The sequence below is a fragment of the Parambassis ranga genome, chromosome 21 (genome assembly GCF_900634625.1).
Source record: "Parambassis ranga chromosome 21, fParRan2.1, whole genome shotgun sequence".
Lineage (NCBI taxonomy): Eukaryota > Metazoa > Chordata > Actinopteri > Ambassidae > Parambassis > Parambassis ranga.
Genome location: NC_041041.1, coordinates 3409401 through 3422837, shown reverse-complemented (window position 1 = coordinate 3422837; position 13437 = coordinate 3409401). Strand labels below are relative to the sequence as shown.

Sequence of the window (13437 nt, the reverse complement as noted above, 5' to 3'; positions counted from 1 at the left end):
TGCTGTCTCACTGTCATGTTTCCTTTGCAGTTGTAGGAGCCATATATTGTGTTAGTCTAGTAGTGATTCGTTTGTCGTTTTGTTAGGCTGGTTGTCACGGTGATGGGGAATAGTTGCGTCACGTATTTTGGTCCTTACGGGTAACCGTAGTTACGTTGTACGTAAGTACGTAATGTTTTGGAGAATGCCCCTGTCTTAGAGTGTGTTTTTGAGCTCTGCCAAGTTGCTGCCAGAGGCTAATAAATTGTGTCATTCCTAAGAAATGTTTCTTCATTACCCTCACCTGAAAAAAGGTGGAATATATAATAAAGTGGCGACGAGGACATCTGAACCTGCGACGGTGCAGTTTTTGAGTTTTCTGCGTATCGCGGAGCTCCAGGTGATAGACTGCACCCACGCTCTGGACCAACGACCAGGTCCGTGGAGGAAACTGTTTGTGAGGTGTGGAGAAGGACGGAGCGACAATTAGTGGTGAAGGAGATTCATGCCTTGACTGTAACAGCTGAAATGTAAGACAGTTTTAATAAGTGGCACAAGCTGTATAACCAGGCGCAGGATGGCAGGAGTTATCGGCTCAGTCGTTCCATTTGATAAAAACATGGAGCAGTGGAGCTCGTATAAGGAGCGTTTTGGCTATTTTGCGGAAGCTAATGGAATCAAGGATGAAAAAAAGGTGCCCACATTTTTTAATGTAATAGGCCCAAAGACATTTAACTTGCTTCGCAACTTGCTGCAACCAGCTAAACCAGGCAGTAAAACATACCAAGAGACTGTTGATACTTTGACAAGCCACTTTTCACCTAAGCCCTTTGTCATAGCAGAGAGATTCAGATTTCATAAGCGAAATCAAGAAGAAGGGGAGTCTGTCACCATGTTTGTAGCAGCTTTAAGGAAACTAGCTGAGCACTGTGAGTTTAAAGATGTGTTAAATGACACTTTGAGGGACAGACTGGTGTGTGGATTGAGAAATGAAGCAGCACAGAAAAAGCTATTGACTGAAAGTGACTTGTCCCTTGAAAAAGCCATCAATATCAATGTGACCATGGAAATGGCATCTAAAGTAGTGCAACAATTGAACGGTACTGGAAGAGTGCATAAAGTTGCAAGCAGTCAAAGCAGTGTACAAGGCCCATGTTTTAGGTGCGGCAAAACAGGTCACCTTGCTGGCTCCAGTAGCCAACTGAGTTTCCAAACCTCTATTAGAAGGTCATCCAGTGAAAATGCAGATAGACACTGGGTCCGAAGAATCCCTTGTGTCCTATCAAATATACAGGAAATGCATGAAACACCTTCCTTTACGCCCTGCCCGAGTTTTCAAGGCATACACAGGACACAAAGTGCACATGAAGGGAATGACTGACATTATGGTCCAATGCAATAACCAAACTGCTAAGCCTCAGTGTATGTCACCAGGGGAAACTTTGCTCCCATTATGGGGCGGATATGGCTGAAAACGGCACGGCTTGACTGGCAAGAAGTGAGGCGGCTTTCTAACAGACAAAAATGAGGAGGTTTTTTCGTGCAGAGTTAGGCAGCTTGAAAGATATCACAGTGAAACTGCATATCAAACCTGAGAGCAAGCCAGTGTTCATGAAGGCCAGGACTGTGCCTTATGCAATCCGTGACAAAGTGGAAGCAGATCTGGATGCACTAGTTAAAAATGGGAGTTTTGGAACCTGTCACAAGAAGCGAGTGGGCCATGCCAATTGTGCCAGTACCTAAAAAGAATGGGGGTATATGCACATGTGTGGAGATTTTAAAGTAACTGTAAACCCAGTGCTGAGTGCAGAGCAATACCCACTACCACTGATTGATGATTTGTTTGCAGAGCTGAGCGATGGAAAAAAGTTCAGCAAAATTGACCTAAACCAGGCGTACCTGCAAATGCATGTGGATAAACAATCAGGAGAGTTACTAACAATAAACTGAAGGACTTTTCAGGTATTGTAGATTACCTTTTGGCATCACATCAGCTTTCAGCGAGCCATGGACCAGGTTATCAGCGGATTACAAGGTGTACAGTGAACTTGGATGACATCCTCTGCACAGGAACAAATGATGAGGAGCATCTTTGTAACCTGGATGCCACACTGCAAAGACTATGTGAGTACGGTCTCAGAGAAATGTGAGTTTCTGAAGCCATCTGTAGAGTACCTAGGGCATGTAATAGATGCAAAAGGGCTACACACGTCACCCTCAAAGATAACGGCTATTGTTAATGCGCCTCCACCAGAAAATGTGAGTCAGTTGAGATCCTTTGTGGGGCTGTTAAATTACTATAAAAGGTTCATACCTAACTTAGCATCAGTACTCCAGGCGCTACATGAACTGTTATATCAAGACAAGAAATGGAAATAGAAATGGAAATAATAATGCATTTCAGAGTGCTAAAGATGCGCTGATCACGTCTAAGGTCCTCACACACTTCCACCCAGCACTACCAATTCAGCTTTTCTGTGATGCATCGCCCTATGGAGTTGGGGCCGTCATCTCCCGTGCTTCCAAATGGTAAGGAAAAACCGATTGCATTTGCTTCCAGGACACTGAACAAAGCAGAGGCCAACTACGCTTAGTTGGAAAGAGAGGCACTGAGCATCATCTTTGGTGTGAGAAAATTTCACCTACACTTGTATGGAAGAAGGTTTACACTTTTCACAGACCACAGACCCCTGAAAACAATCTTGGGACCCCACACAGGGATTCCATCGCTGGCAGTGTCACGTTTGCAGAGGTGAGCTTTGTTGTTATCAGCTCATTCATATGACATCAAGTATTGCAAATCTGACTCTCACTGTAATGCAGATGAGACGTTTGATAAAGTTTATGAACATGACGTGACAGCGCAGAGGAGAGAGAGAGAGAGAGAGAGAGAGAGCTATAGTCGCACCTGTGACCTGGTCCCTTAGAAGAACACTTCTGCGCTTTAGAGGATGAGCCAGAGCTGCGATGGTATTTAGTTTCTGAACGGTGTAGGTAGGAGCCAATAGTTTGGTGCCACCGTCTGAGCCTACATTTATTTTTTTACCATTTGTTTTTATTACCATGCATAACTTCTAACATAAACACTGCACAAGGCTGCACTCCTCACATGATAAAATTGTTGCAATTGGGTGAACGGCACACGGCACGGCATGGTATTTACTAGGGGGGGAACGATTCACTAAATCCACGATTCGGTTCTGAGGTCACGGTTTTCGGTTCGGTTCGGTTTACATTGTTAAGGTTTTTTCTACTTTAAACACTCTGGAAATACCATAGATGAGCACAAAATATATGACTCAACTGTTCTGATTTTTTTTTTCATAAGCCATTCACTAAACCCGATCCCTATCAATATTAGCACGTACGTGTCAACACAAGTAAGAAGAGAAACATATTTCTCTTTGCACAGAATAATATTTAAAATTATGGCGCTAGCTCTTGCTAGCACCTTGAAATAAAATGACACCTCCGTCTCCACCTCAATATAACTGATAGAAAAGACATTATAATAATTGTTGTATAGGCTATTGACATTAAAAATGAAATTACTTACCACTATCTTGGAGATGGCTGCAGATTGAGGTGATGAGCTACCAGTGCTGCTAGCAGTCATGAAAAGCAGCCTGGCGGGAGTCCCGAAATCTTGCGTGACTTTGAACGAGAGGATGTAAGCTACTGCTGCCCTTCTAACTTTTACATAACACAGTTGCGTTGGGAAAACTAATACAGCCAAGTAAACCTGGCAGAGCACATTTTTACTTTTAAACAACACAACTAACTCAAGTTGATATGCGAAACTCACAATTTTGAGTAATTCAAATATAATGATATGGTTTATATTCAACAATAGCGACATTTCCTTTTTTTGAGTGTGCTATAAATGGTCTACAACATTTGACCATGTCACTGTAACAAACAGAAGAATCAAGAACAACACATATAACATTATTTACTCGTTTATATTAATCAATTCATACAGAATATCAAATATTTACACAACTTATTTATTTGTCTCCAATCATACTGGTTCAATCAAAAACCTTAAACTCTGTTTTTACACAACTAAATATTCATATCACCAAATCTCCTTTATAATTATCTTGTATTCATATTCATGTTAAACTACAATGAGTTGTTCATTCATGACATCAACATTATCATGAATGCGCCACCATTTCAATCAATGAGGGAAACAGTAAACTAGTTTTTATGTGCACTAAACAGCTCTGTGACCTTTATCTGATGGAAACATAGGACAAGTTTATTATTTATTTAATGTACAGTCTGTTTTGGGGAGTAACGGATTACATGTACCGACGTTACGTATTTAGAATACAAAATATGAGTAACTGTATTCCATTACACTTTGAAGAGATGGTAATCAGAATACAGTTACATTGTTAAAATCTGTGGATTACACAATGGTACTTTCACGTGTTTTTTCACTCTGCTGGATGAAACAAGTCACGTAAAAAAAATCGTATTCTACAACAAAGATCTTATTTACAGCAGATATCTGACTCTCCTGATTGCTTGTCTCATTGTGTGGTCATATAGGTGTGTATGACAGTGAATAGTCATTGGAGTGAGAGCTCTTACCGTCAATACATATTTGATCAAAGCTACAGTTTTTGGTTCATGTCGGCAAACTGGACAGAAAGCTGCAGCTGCGGGGGACAGAGAGGACAGAGCAGCTGGACTGATGGAGGTCAGAGTCTGAGGATGAGGATGAAGCGCTGCGTGCTTAATGCTCCTCAGTCATGATGCCGGTACACTGTTAGCGTCACTTGAAGAACTGAACCTGTTAGCTGTTAGCTGCTAGCTAACTCCGTCCAAAACGCAGGCTGATTAACATTTAAATAGGAACGTGTGGCCTTCAGGTAGTTTTATACATGGTAAAATGAGTCTGTTTTATGTACATATTCAACTATTTTTTTGTGTAAAATGACTTACATTTTACACAAAATCATAGATCAACTAATAACTAATAACACTGAGTGCAGTCAGCTGGAACAATCTGGACGTTTTCTATTGAATGTTTTATAGCGTCCCTTGTAGTCAGCAGGGGCTAATTGTTGCACTCTATCACTTAAAATGCAATTCAGTAAGTAATCCAAGTATTCAGAATATGTTACTCAGATTGAGTAATGTAACGGAATACATTACAAATTACATTTCAGGGCATGTAATCTGTATTCAGTAACTGAATACTTTTAAAAAGTATTCTTCCCAACACTGTGTACAGTTGCGGTCTCTCTCGCTCTCTCTTTGTACTGCATCAAAAACAAAAAAAGATGCAAATCTGTTGTTTCAACTTGGTGTCAGTGAATGCATCACTCTCGCCCGCTGGTGGATGGTAAAAACAGCACTGCTGTCCTGACAAAGTGTCAGGGTGATTATAGGTTAGAGGTGCAGATGATCTCAGGCACAGTTGTCTGGTCTTTCACTGATTTCCCATCATCCTTTGGGGGAGGCACGGAAGCCCAAGGCCACCTGAACCTAGAAGGCAGATGAGGAGAACTGCATCAGTGAGGCAGGTTCATGTGTCTCTGTAAATTGTTGCTTGAGCACCAGAAAGATCTTCAAAATCCAACCCTGTGGCAGATAAATTCACATAAACAACTAAAAATGAAGCTTATGACTCATCAGGCCGTGCCCCTGCAAAAGCAGCCTGTTCTTGTACTAGCAGTGTGTAAACATACTGTCGTGTGGGTGGCATCTGGTGGATGGTGTCCAGCAGTGGTTGTCTAAAAGTCTCCGGCAGGAAGATGCAGAACAGAACGCTGAGAAGTGACAGACAACTCACAATGGTCCACGGCAGGAATGGATAGAACACAGCTGGAAACAATGAAGACCAGATCAGTGGTGTGTTTGGTGAACTGAGACTTTAAAGGTAGGGTAGGAGATTTTGAAAACTCAGCGAGAGTCAGCCAGATTTTGAAAGTAAACACACGCCCCTTTCTCTCGGAGTTCACCCCGAAGCCACGCCTCCCAACCAGTCTGTGACTTCGGCCATCATGCACGTACCTCTCTGGTGCGCGCAGAGCAGGAAGAGAGTGACAACCAGCCAATACTCCGTGCAGGGTCCACCTGGAGGATTGGCTGATGTTTTTAGCGTTTTATAGCTTTCACAGATGATTCTTATTCTTCGTTTAAATGCCAAACTGCCAAACTAATTGGTTGCTATAAAGTACATCAGAATGAAATCTCCTACCCTACCTTGAAAAGAAGAAAAAAAACAAAGAAAAATGCAAAAAAAACATTGAGACCAAATGTGTGACGTCACAAGCTGGCTCACCCAGCTGCAGGAGGTATGGGGAAAGTGAGGACCCCACCCTGGAGAACATGGTGCAGGACGACATGGCTGTGGTCCTGATGACAGTCGGAGATAGCTCTCCAGTGTAGATGTACAACACCCCGTTGCCAGCCATGACGCCAAATTTACCCAGCAGCACCAGGAACAGGGTGATAGCTGGATGGTCTGCAGGGAGGAGAGGGGATGTGAGGAGAGGAACATTGTAAAATAAGCAAGTGGCCGTTCCTTCAACTGCTGTCCCAAACAGCAACTGTCCCATCACATCTTAGCAACCGTAACCAAGCAGGGCAGGCCTGCCAAGCCAGGGATTTATCAACATGTTGGGTGGATTTATGAAGCCATTCAGGCAGAGAAACGACCTACACATTCATACTGTAGCTAGAATAAATAACTAATTACATGATTCATTTTTTATTTTTCATTGTGTAGCACTTTATGTTACCTTTGCCTTCAAATGACCTGAGCAGATATTGTAATTGTCTTTTTTCAAAAAAATATAAACTGTTCTTGCTGATCTTACTTACTGTGCAGGGTGACCTGAATGAGAAGCAGCGCAACCGTCCCCAGCAGGGAGAAGGCGATAAATGACAGGTAGCGGGGGAGGCTGCATGCGACCAGCCAGCTGGCGACGGATGCTGGAAGCTCAACAGCCGCCAGCAAGAAGTAGTTTAAGAAGGGACTCCCAGAAACACTAGACAGGTTGAAAGACACTCCGAAGTAGCTGATGCTCATAGAGAACCTGAAAAAAAAACAGAGCAGGGTCGTCATTAGTATTCTTCTTCTATGGTTAACTTAATGTTGACATTAAAACTTCTTGCTTAAACTCACCAGATGAGCCACAATATGAGGGTAATACGTCGAATGTTTGTGGTCCTCAGCAGATCCAGGAAGCCGAAGGATTCCACCTCATGGCTTTCACTTTTTTCCACCTGCAGAGAGACAGAAGCTCTTCACTCTAATGCTCAGCCATTTATCGCATGCTAAACAAAGTCTGAGACTCTCACAGTGGCTGAGGGGAAGATGACAGGTGGAGCGTCCACTCGGTTCTCCAGAGCAGCTGACCTCAGCAGGTGGTCGGCCTCCTGCATACGACCGCGAGACACCAGCCAGCGAGGAGACTCCGGAATCAGACTGGTGGACAAATACAAAGGGTGGAAACTGGTACTTACTGTCTGTGGGATGATTGAGAGGTTGATCCAGGCCAGGAATGATGAACACAGCATGAAGATAAGCAGAGGGACATCTTACCGCCAGAGGGGGAAACAGGCCAAGCCGGGCACGGCCATGATTAGAGCCAGCTGTCTCCAGCTGCTGACGAGGTAGGCGGTGCAGGGCAGCAGCAACATGCCAAACACATACGCAATAGGCAAGCCCAGGCTGGAGAAGAGAACTCTGGAAGAACCGATCAGGATCTCTGAACCTGCAGAAGTAATTCAGAAAGTCACAAAACAAACTCGACATTTTCAGTCTTAGTTTTTCAAATTATTAGGAGGCAGCATTTAACTTCAGATGATCGTGTACTGTCCTCCAATGGGACTCCATGAACATCACCAGCAGTGGCAGAAGGCCTTGATTTAGCATGCTGAAGGGTAAAGGCCCTAAGAACACTCACCCAGTACAAACATGACTATGTAGCAGGCGATCTGACCCAGACCCAGCATGAAGAACAGCAAGATGAAGACCGGCCAGGACGGAGCGAAAGCCACAGCGCTGCTGAAGATGCTGAGCAGGGCGATGGTACCAAACAAGACCGGCTTCCTGCCAAACCTTCAGCACAAACAAAGTCAGCCACATGAGATGATAAACATGAAGACCAGCAGAGTTAACCGTACCGGTCAGAGATCAGTCCAGAGAAGAAGCATCCACAGAGGCCTCCCAGGAAGTAGGCGAGAGAGGTAAGAGGCTGCTTCCACTGGTCGCTGCACACCAGGTTAAACTGCAGGACAAAGAGCAGATATGAATGTATCATCAACCCAGTGAGTTCACTCTGGAGCACAAAGCAGACAGATAAAGATACACTTCAAGACAAGAAGCACAAATTTAACGTTCCTGATCCACCTGGGTTTCTGGTCCAGTGTCTCAGAAACTTTCATTTTCTTGGAGAAAGCATTTCCTCCTTTGGGTCCTAACATCTAGAGTCCATGTGGTTCAGGTTTTTATAGTCTGAACTTTCACCTCCGCGCAGCTCTTAGCTCAGTCTATCTGCTGCTTTTCTATCTTTTATTTCTCTTTCTTCCTCCCTCTTGGTTGACAGTCAGGCTCACCAGCAGCAGATACTCCTGAATAAAGTTATATTAATAAATTATCGAGTTATTATTGTTATGTTTTTATTCCAGAGATTTGCAGTCATGTGTTTACGTTCTTGACCCCATCGCTCAGCTCCTCAGATTGTCACACAGTGTAACAGACTGAGTTCTAGTCAGTTCCAGTTTCTCATCTCTGCCTGCTGCCGTCGTCAATGATTAGTGGCTCATTTAAGGTCACAACCTCTCAGTGGTTCAGACCATTCTGGGCCCCCATGATCTAAACAGTAACAGTAAATTCCGCATTAACAGTAGCAGTACCTCAGTGACCACAGTGTGCTGGTAGTACTCTGTACTGTAGGTCCATCCATCTTTACAGCCCTCCTGCTTCAGGCTGGACAGGTTGACCTCTGGACCCGATCCGAGCGCAGACTGGTTCTGAATCAGACCCAGGCTGGGTCTGAGTCCCAAAGCAGACAGGTTCTGCAGCAGGTCCAGATCATACCGGCTGCAGCTGCTTCTATCGGGCTGCCCGGACACCACCTGGTGACAGAGAACAACATCATAGATGTTTCTGTTATGTCCCACAGCAGAAGGGAGGCGGGAGGAGGGAGACCACACCAGATCTAACAGAGTATCCAGGAAGTTATTAAAAATAAGCAAACATAGCTTTTAACCAGATGGTAACGTACATAAATACACTGTAAAAAATAATACATCTGCAATGGGTTAAAGCTACTTAATGCAACAAACCACATGTGTCTCAGCCACATCTAATTAGTTTACCACTACAGAAAAAATGAATCACTCAGTCACACACAGAGACTCGAAGTCTCCTGGCTCTTGTCCTGACCTGTACAGGGATGCTGGCTTGGATCCACTGCTGGCTGAGGTTGCTGTGGGTGGGAATGTGGCAGTGGTGGGGAGGGCTGGCGAGCAGGAAGATGACGGACAGGATGTTGTATCCGCATGGAATGCAGGTGACACAGAGCAGGAAGAAGACTCTCCTCTGGAAGGGGCCCCAGGTGCCCAGGAACGACACAGACGCCTCGTAATCCTGCATTTTACCGGACTCCTTCTGTTGTGTGCTGTGTCACTGTGATGTTTACTTTGCTGTTAATACCAGTACTTGTTTTTTTTTTTAAATTGCCTTACATCAACATGTACCATGCCAATCCATACACGACTATGGCTGCCTAGATACCGGATCAGTGCTCCTGCTGAGGCAGCGGTGTCAGTGTCTTTCTGCAGCCTCACACCTCTTTTTATCCCAGACAAGACAAAGGAACTCCACCTCTGATCCTCCCCTCCTCATCATCCTCTGAGAGAAGTTAACTTCTGTGTAGAGTGGGAAAGCAGGAGAGGAGGAAACATTGTATCTGTCTTACAGGACATCAGCTAAAGTCCTGGAAAACACACTTTTACTTTCAGTGAGTTCACCTTAGAGCAGTTTTGTTTTCTCCACGCTCTGAGCCTTAACATGTTCAATTCAAATTAATTCAAACTACATTAAAATGCAAAATCTCAGCTTCATGAGAAACAAATAATAGAATTATATGGTTGATATTTGCATTCAACGATGCAAAAGTGGACACTTTACTTTATGTTTCCCAGGCTTTGTTGTCTTGTTGTTTCCAAAATGTACAAAAAATGTGGAATTCTGTGTCCATATAATCTGCAAGTGATAAGAAAGATGGTGAAACATGCAGAAAACTAGAAAAACTAATGATTCAATGTTATTGATGTGAGCACTGTTGTTGTTCTCAGGTTAAGTGAGAGAAAGCAGGTTAATGCTGGTCTTAAGACGAACAACACCCACTGCTTCGGGCTGAAGTCACTGTTTAACTGGCCTTATTATTTATTATACCACAGTGGGCGATGCCGAGTGTGCAGTGAATGATCAATCCAGTTTCCAAAGCTTCCAGTCCAGTCTGGTTCTGTCTGCGGCTCCAGTTTGTTCAGGTCAAAGTGATCCCGTGTTTGTTTTTCCTTCTCTGCAGGTGATCATGACATTTTTGTTCTGTATTAATATCAAAAAATGATATTTACAAGAAGAAAGGAGGAGGGTGTCGGCAAGCGGCTTCCCATCAGGGCTCACTGTGTTATCCACTCAAGGGCGTGTGTGCGTGCAACATGTTTTCAACAACAACAATGTATTTAAGCAGCAGTTCAGTTTTAGGCCTGGTTTCATTCATGCACCAAAGCACCAACAGTGGAGCTGCATTAGAATTAAATTGAATGTTTAAAATTGCCTTGATTTAAATTAAATAACCTTCCATGACATCATCCTTAAGTTTCATGTGAGGTCTGTATGAGAGACCTGCTGACAGCGTCTGCCTAAACTCCTGGTTCATTCAACTACAGGCATGCACAACAATCTATCATAATAGTCTTAATACAAAATTAAATGGGTGACATATAAATTCAACCCCAAACGGTTGTCACAAAAACAGATTATTAGAGACCAAAACCAGACTGTAATCGTGTATTTCTGTTGTAAAGTTGACCATTTTAACATGGTAGTCTATGGGGATTGACTCACTTTTGGAGTCAGCCCCTAGAGGCCAACAGAGGAACTGTAGTTTTGGCACTTCTGAAGTCAGTCCCACTAACAATATGAACCTAATGCTTTCGTGCCTACCTCAGCTCCATTTGCACTACACATATGTGCCTGTATTAGATGTTTAGGCAGACTGTGACAATGCCAACATGGTGGCAGTTGGAGTCTCCCACAGAGATTCAAAACTGCTCTTCAGAAACCTGCAGGTGGCGTCATAGAAACTCTGTCCTTTGGTAAATACTGTCTACAGTTTCAAGTATCACAACAAATTTAAGTAAATGGCTAATTAGCTTTAGCTAAGGCTAACAGCTACCCCTCTTTAGTCTGAGTAGGGGTTTTGTTTTCTCCTTTAGTGGAACAGACAGTTTAGAGGTCTAGGTTTTTATGTAATTGCACACAGATTTGTTATTGATCAAAAAAGAATGAACGCTGGATGTACATCAGTTTTTAATGAAAACAAAATGACAGAAATAAAATAAGAGAAATGTTACATAATCTCAACCTGACAAGTTTGCATATCATCCTCATAAAAAACACGCTCATAGAATAAATACTGTACATAAAGAAGCTGATGGAGGAGCTCTGAAGCAGGAGGTGCGTCTTTAAACATGACTGAGGAAGACTTGATGAAATATTGCAACTCACCTGTCTGCATATCGTGAACGATTAACTTGTAATTGTGCGATAAAATTCACATATAACCACATCTCTGCCTGGTTCAGGGAGACAACATGTCTGCTCCTTTACATCAGATCAATGTTTGCTTTGCATCAATGGGAAGCAAGCTTTTATTTTGGAAGCATGGTGATTAAATCTGATGGTTGATGCCCATTTTAAACACACACACACACACACAATCTCAGTTCATACAGTGCATCTCTGCTTCATTCCAGTGTTGCTGCTGGACCCCAGCGTCGAGCCTCTCAGGCCTAAGTATTGCTAAAATGAGAAGCAGCGGCTGATCTGTACATTATTGCATCATGATGACATCATTGGACAGAGGAAGAGGACGTTCATGTGAACATGTGGAGGCTAATCAGCATCAGCAACACCTATTTGATGCTTTTAACAATGTTGATGAGAGGGTTACTGCACCAAATACTGCATAGATAAACACACACACACACACACACCTTCGCTCTTTACTGGAAGACTGAGATGCTTCAAGTTAATCAGGAGGAGGCAGGAAGACGGACAAGAAAACATTAAACCATAGAAAATAAATAACCTGCTAACAGGTTGACTGAGCGCTTCTGTTCATATTGAATTGCTATTTTTGATCCAGTCTGGCTGCACACAGAGTACCTGACTGCATTCAGGAGCCAACACACACATTTGAAGGTACAATTGATACAATTCTGAGCCTAAAATAATAACTCACATCAGTCATTTCAGTCATCTCTCAGTCAGTCAGCATGCTAACCTGCAGGCCAAGAACTGTACCACCATGTAACACCACGTTGTACCACATGAGGGAACAGTGAGTCCATGTAGCAGGTCGACCCTTCCATGTCTTGTGTAAAAAGAAAAGGAAATGTAGAAATTTAGATATATCGGGCAAAAGAAAGAAGAAAAACAGCGCCCCCTTCCAGAGGAGAGTTAAAACGCTTTAAAAAAAAATACAGATTGTACCTTTAAATAAAGCTCTTCACAACAATTGGCCCACTTAAGGACAGGTTCACATTTTTTCTATCATAACACATTGCAGACATTCATATTCCTTAGAGACTTATTGATCAGTTTAATTGTTTCTTTTGTCCTTTTTTGTCTGCAGCCAATCAGATCCAAGAACCAATGACAGGTCAGTTCTATCACCTAAGTGGGTGGTCAGACAGTTGAAGGAGAAGGACCTTAATGACTTTACTGTGTTTTCTATGGTTCCCGAGAAGCTTTTCATGACTATCAAACAACCACCCGAAGCACAGACCAACAGTCAGAAGACTCACTACTGCCTCCTACAGGCTCCAGTGTGAATTACAGCCACAAACAAGCCTAAACAAGTTGCAGAAGACAAAAGATGCCATGAACCTGAGCTGTTTGTGTGACAACTCAAAGGTGCACTTACTCACTGTCTTTGTTCACGTTTCACATCATTTAAGCATGATTTAAAGCCGAAGACGTTAAAACAGTTCAGCAGGCATTCTGTATATATTCACGAGAATTCATCAAAGAAAGCACGGGTTGACTTTTCAATGCCAGTTTGGAGCTTTTTGCTCATTCAGTCCGAAGTTTTCCTGCTAAACACAGGCAAAATACAATAAATATGAGAGGAAACCTCCACATACTCTTCAACAGAGGAGGATGTGAAGCAGCAGAACAACAATATTCAGATAAAA

General features: G+C 43.0%; 1 protein-coding gene across 1 annotated transcript; it reads right to left on the bottom strand.

The window, feature by feature from the left end:
• Positions 1-4646: 4646 nt before the first annotated feature.
• On the bottom strand, positions 4647-9766 carry LOC114426498 (solute carrier family 22 member 5-like). The gene is made up of 11 exons (XM_028393944.1): positions 9395-9766; positions 8863-9084; positions 8131-8234; positions 7911-8065; positions 7547-7718; positions 7303-7429; positions 7127-7227; positions 6823-7037; positions 6281-6463; positions 5685-5820; positions 4647-5481 (listed from the first exon to the last, which is right to left on the bottom strand). Exons 1-11 carry the CDS (start codon positions 9602-9604, stop codon positions 5379-5381), a joined length of 1728 nt encoding a protein of 575 aa, XP_028249745.1. The 5' UTR covers positions 9605-9766; the 3' UTR covers positions 4647-5378.
• Positions 9767-13437: the final 3671 nt, after the last annotated feature.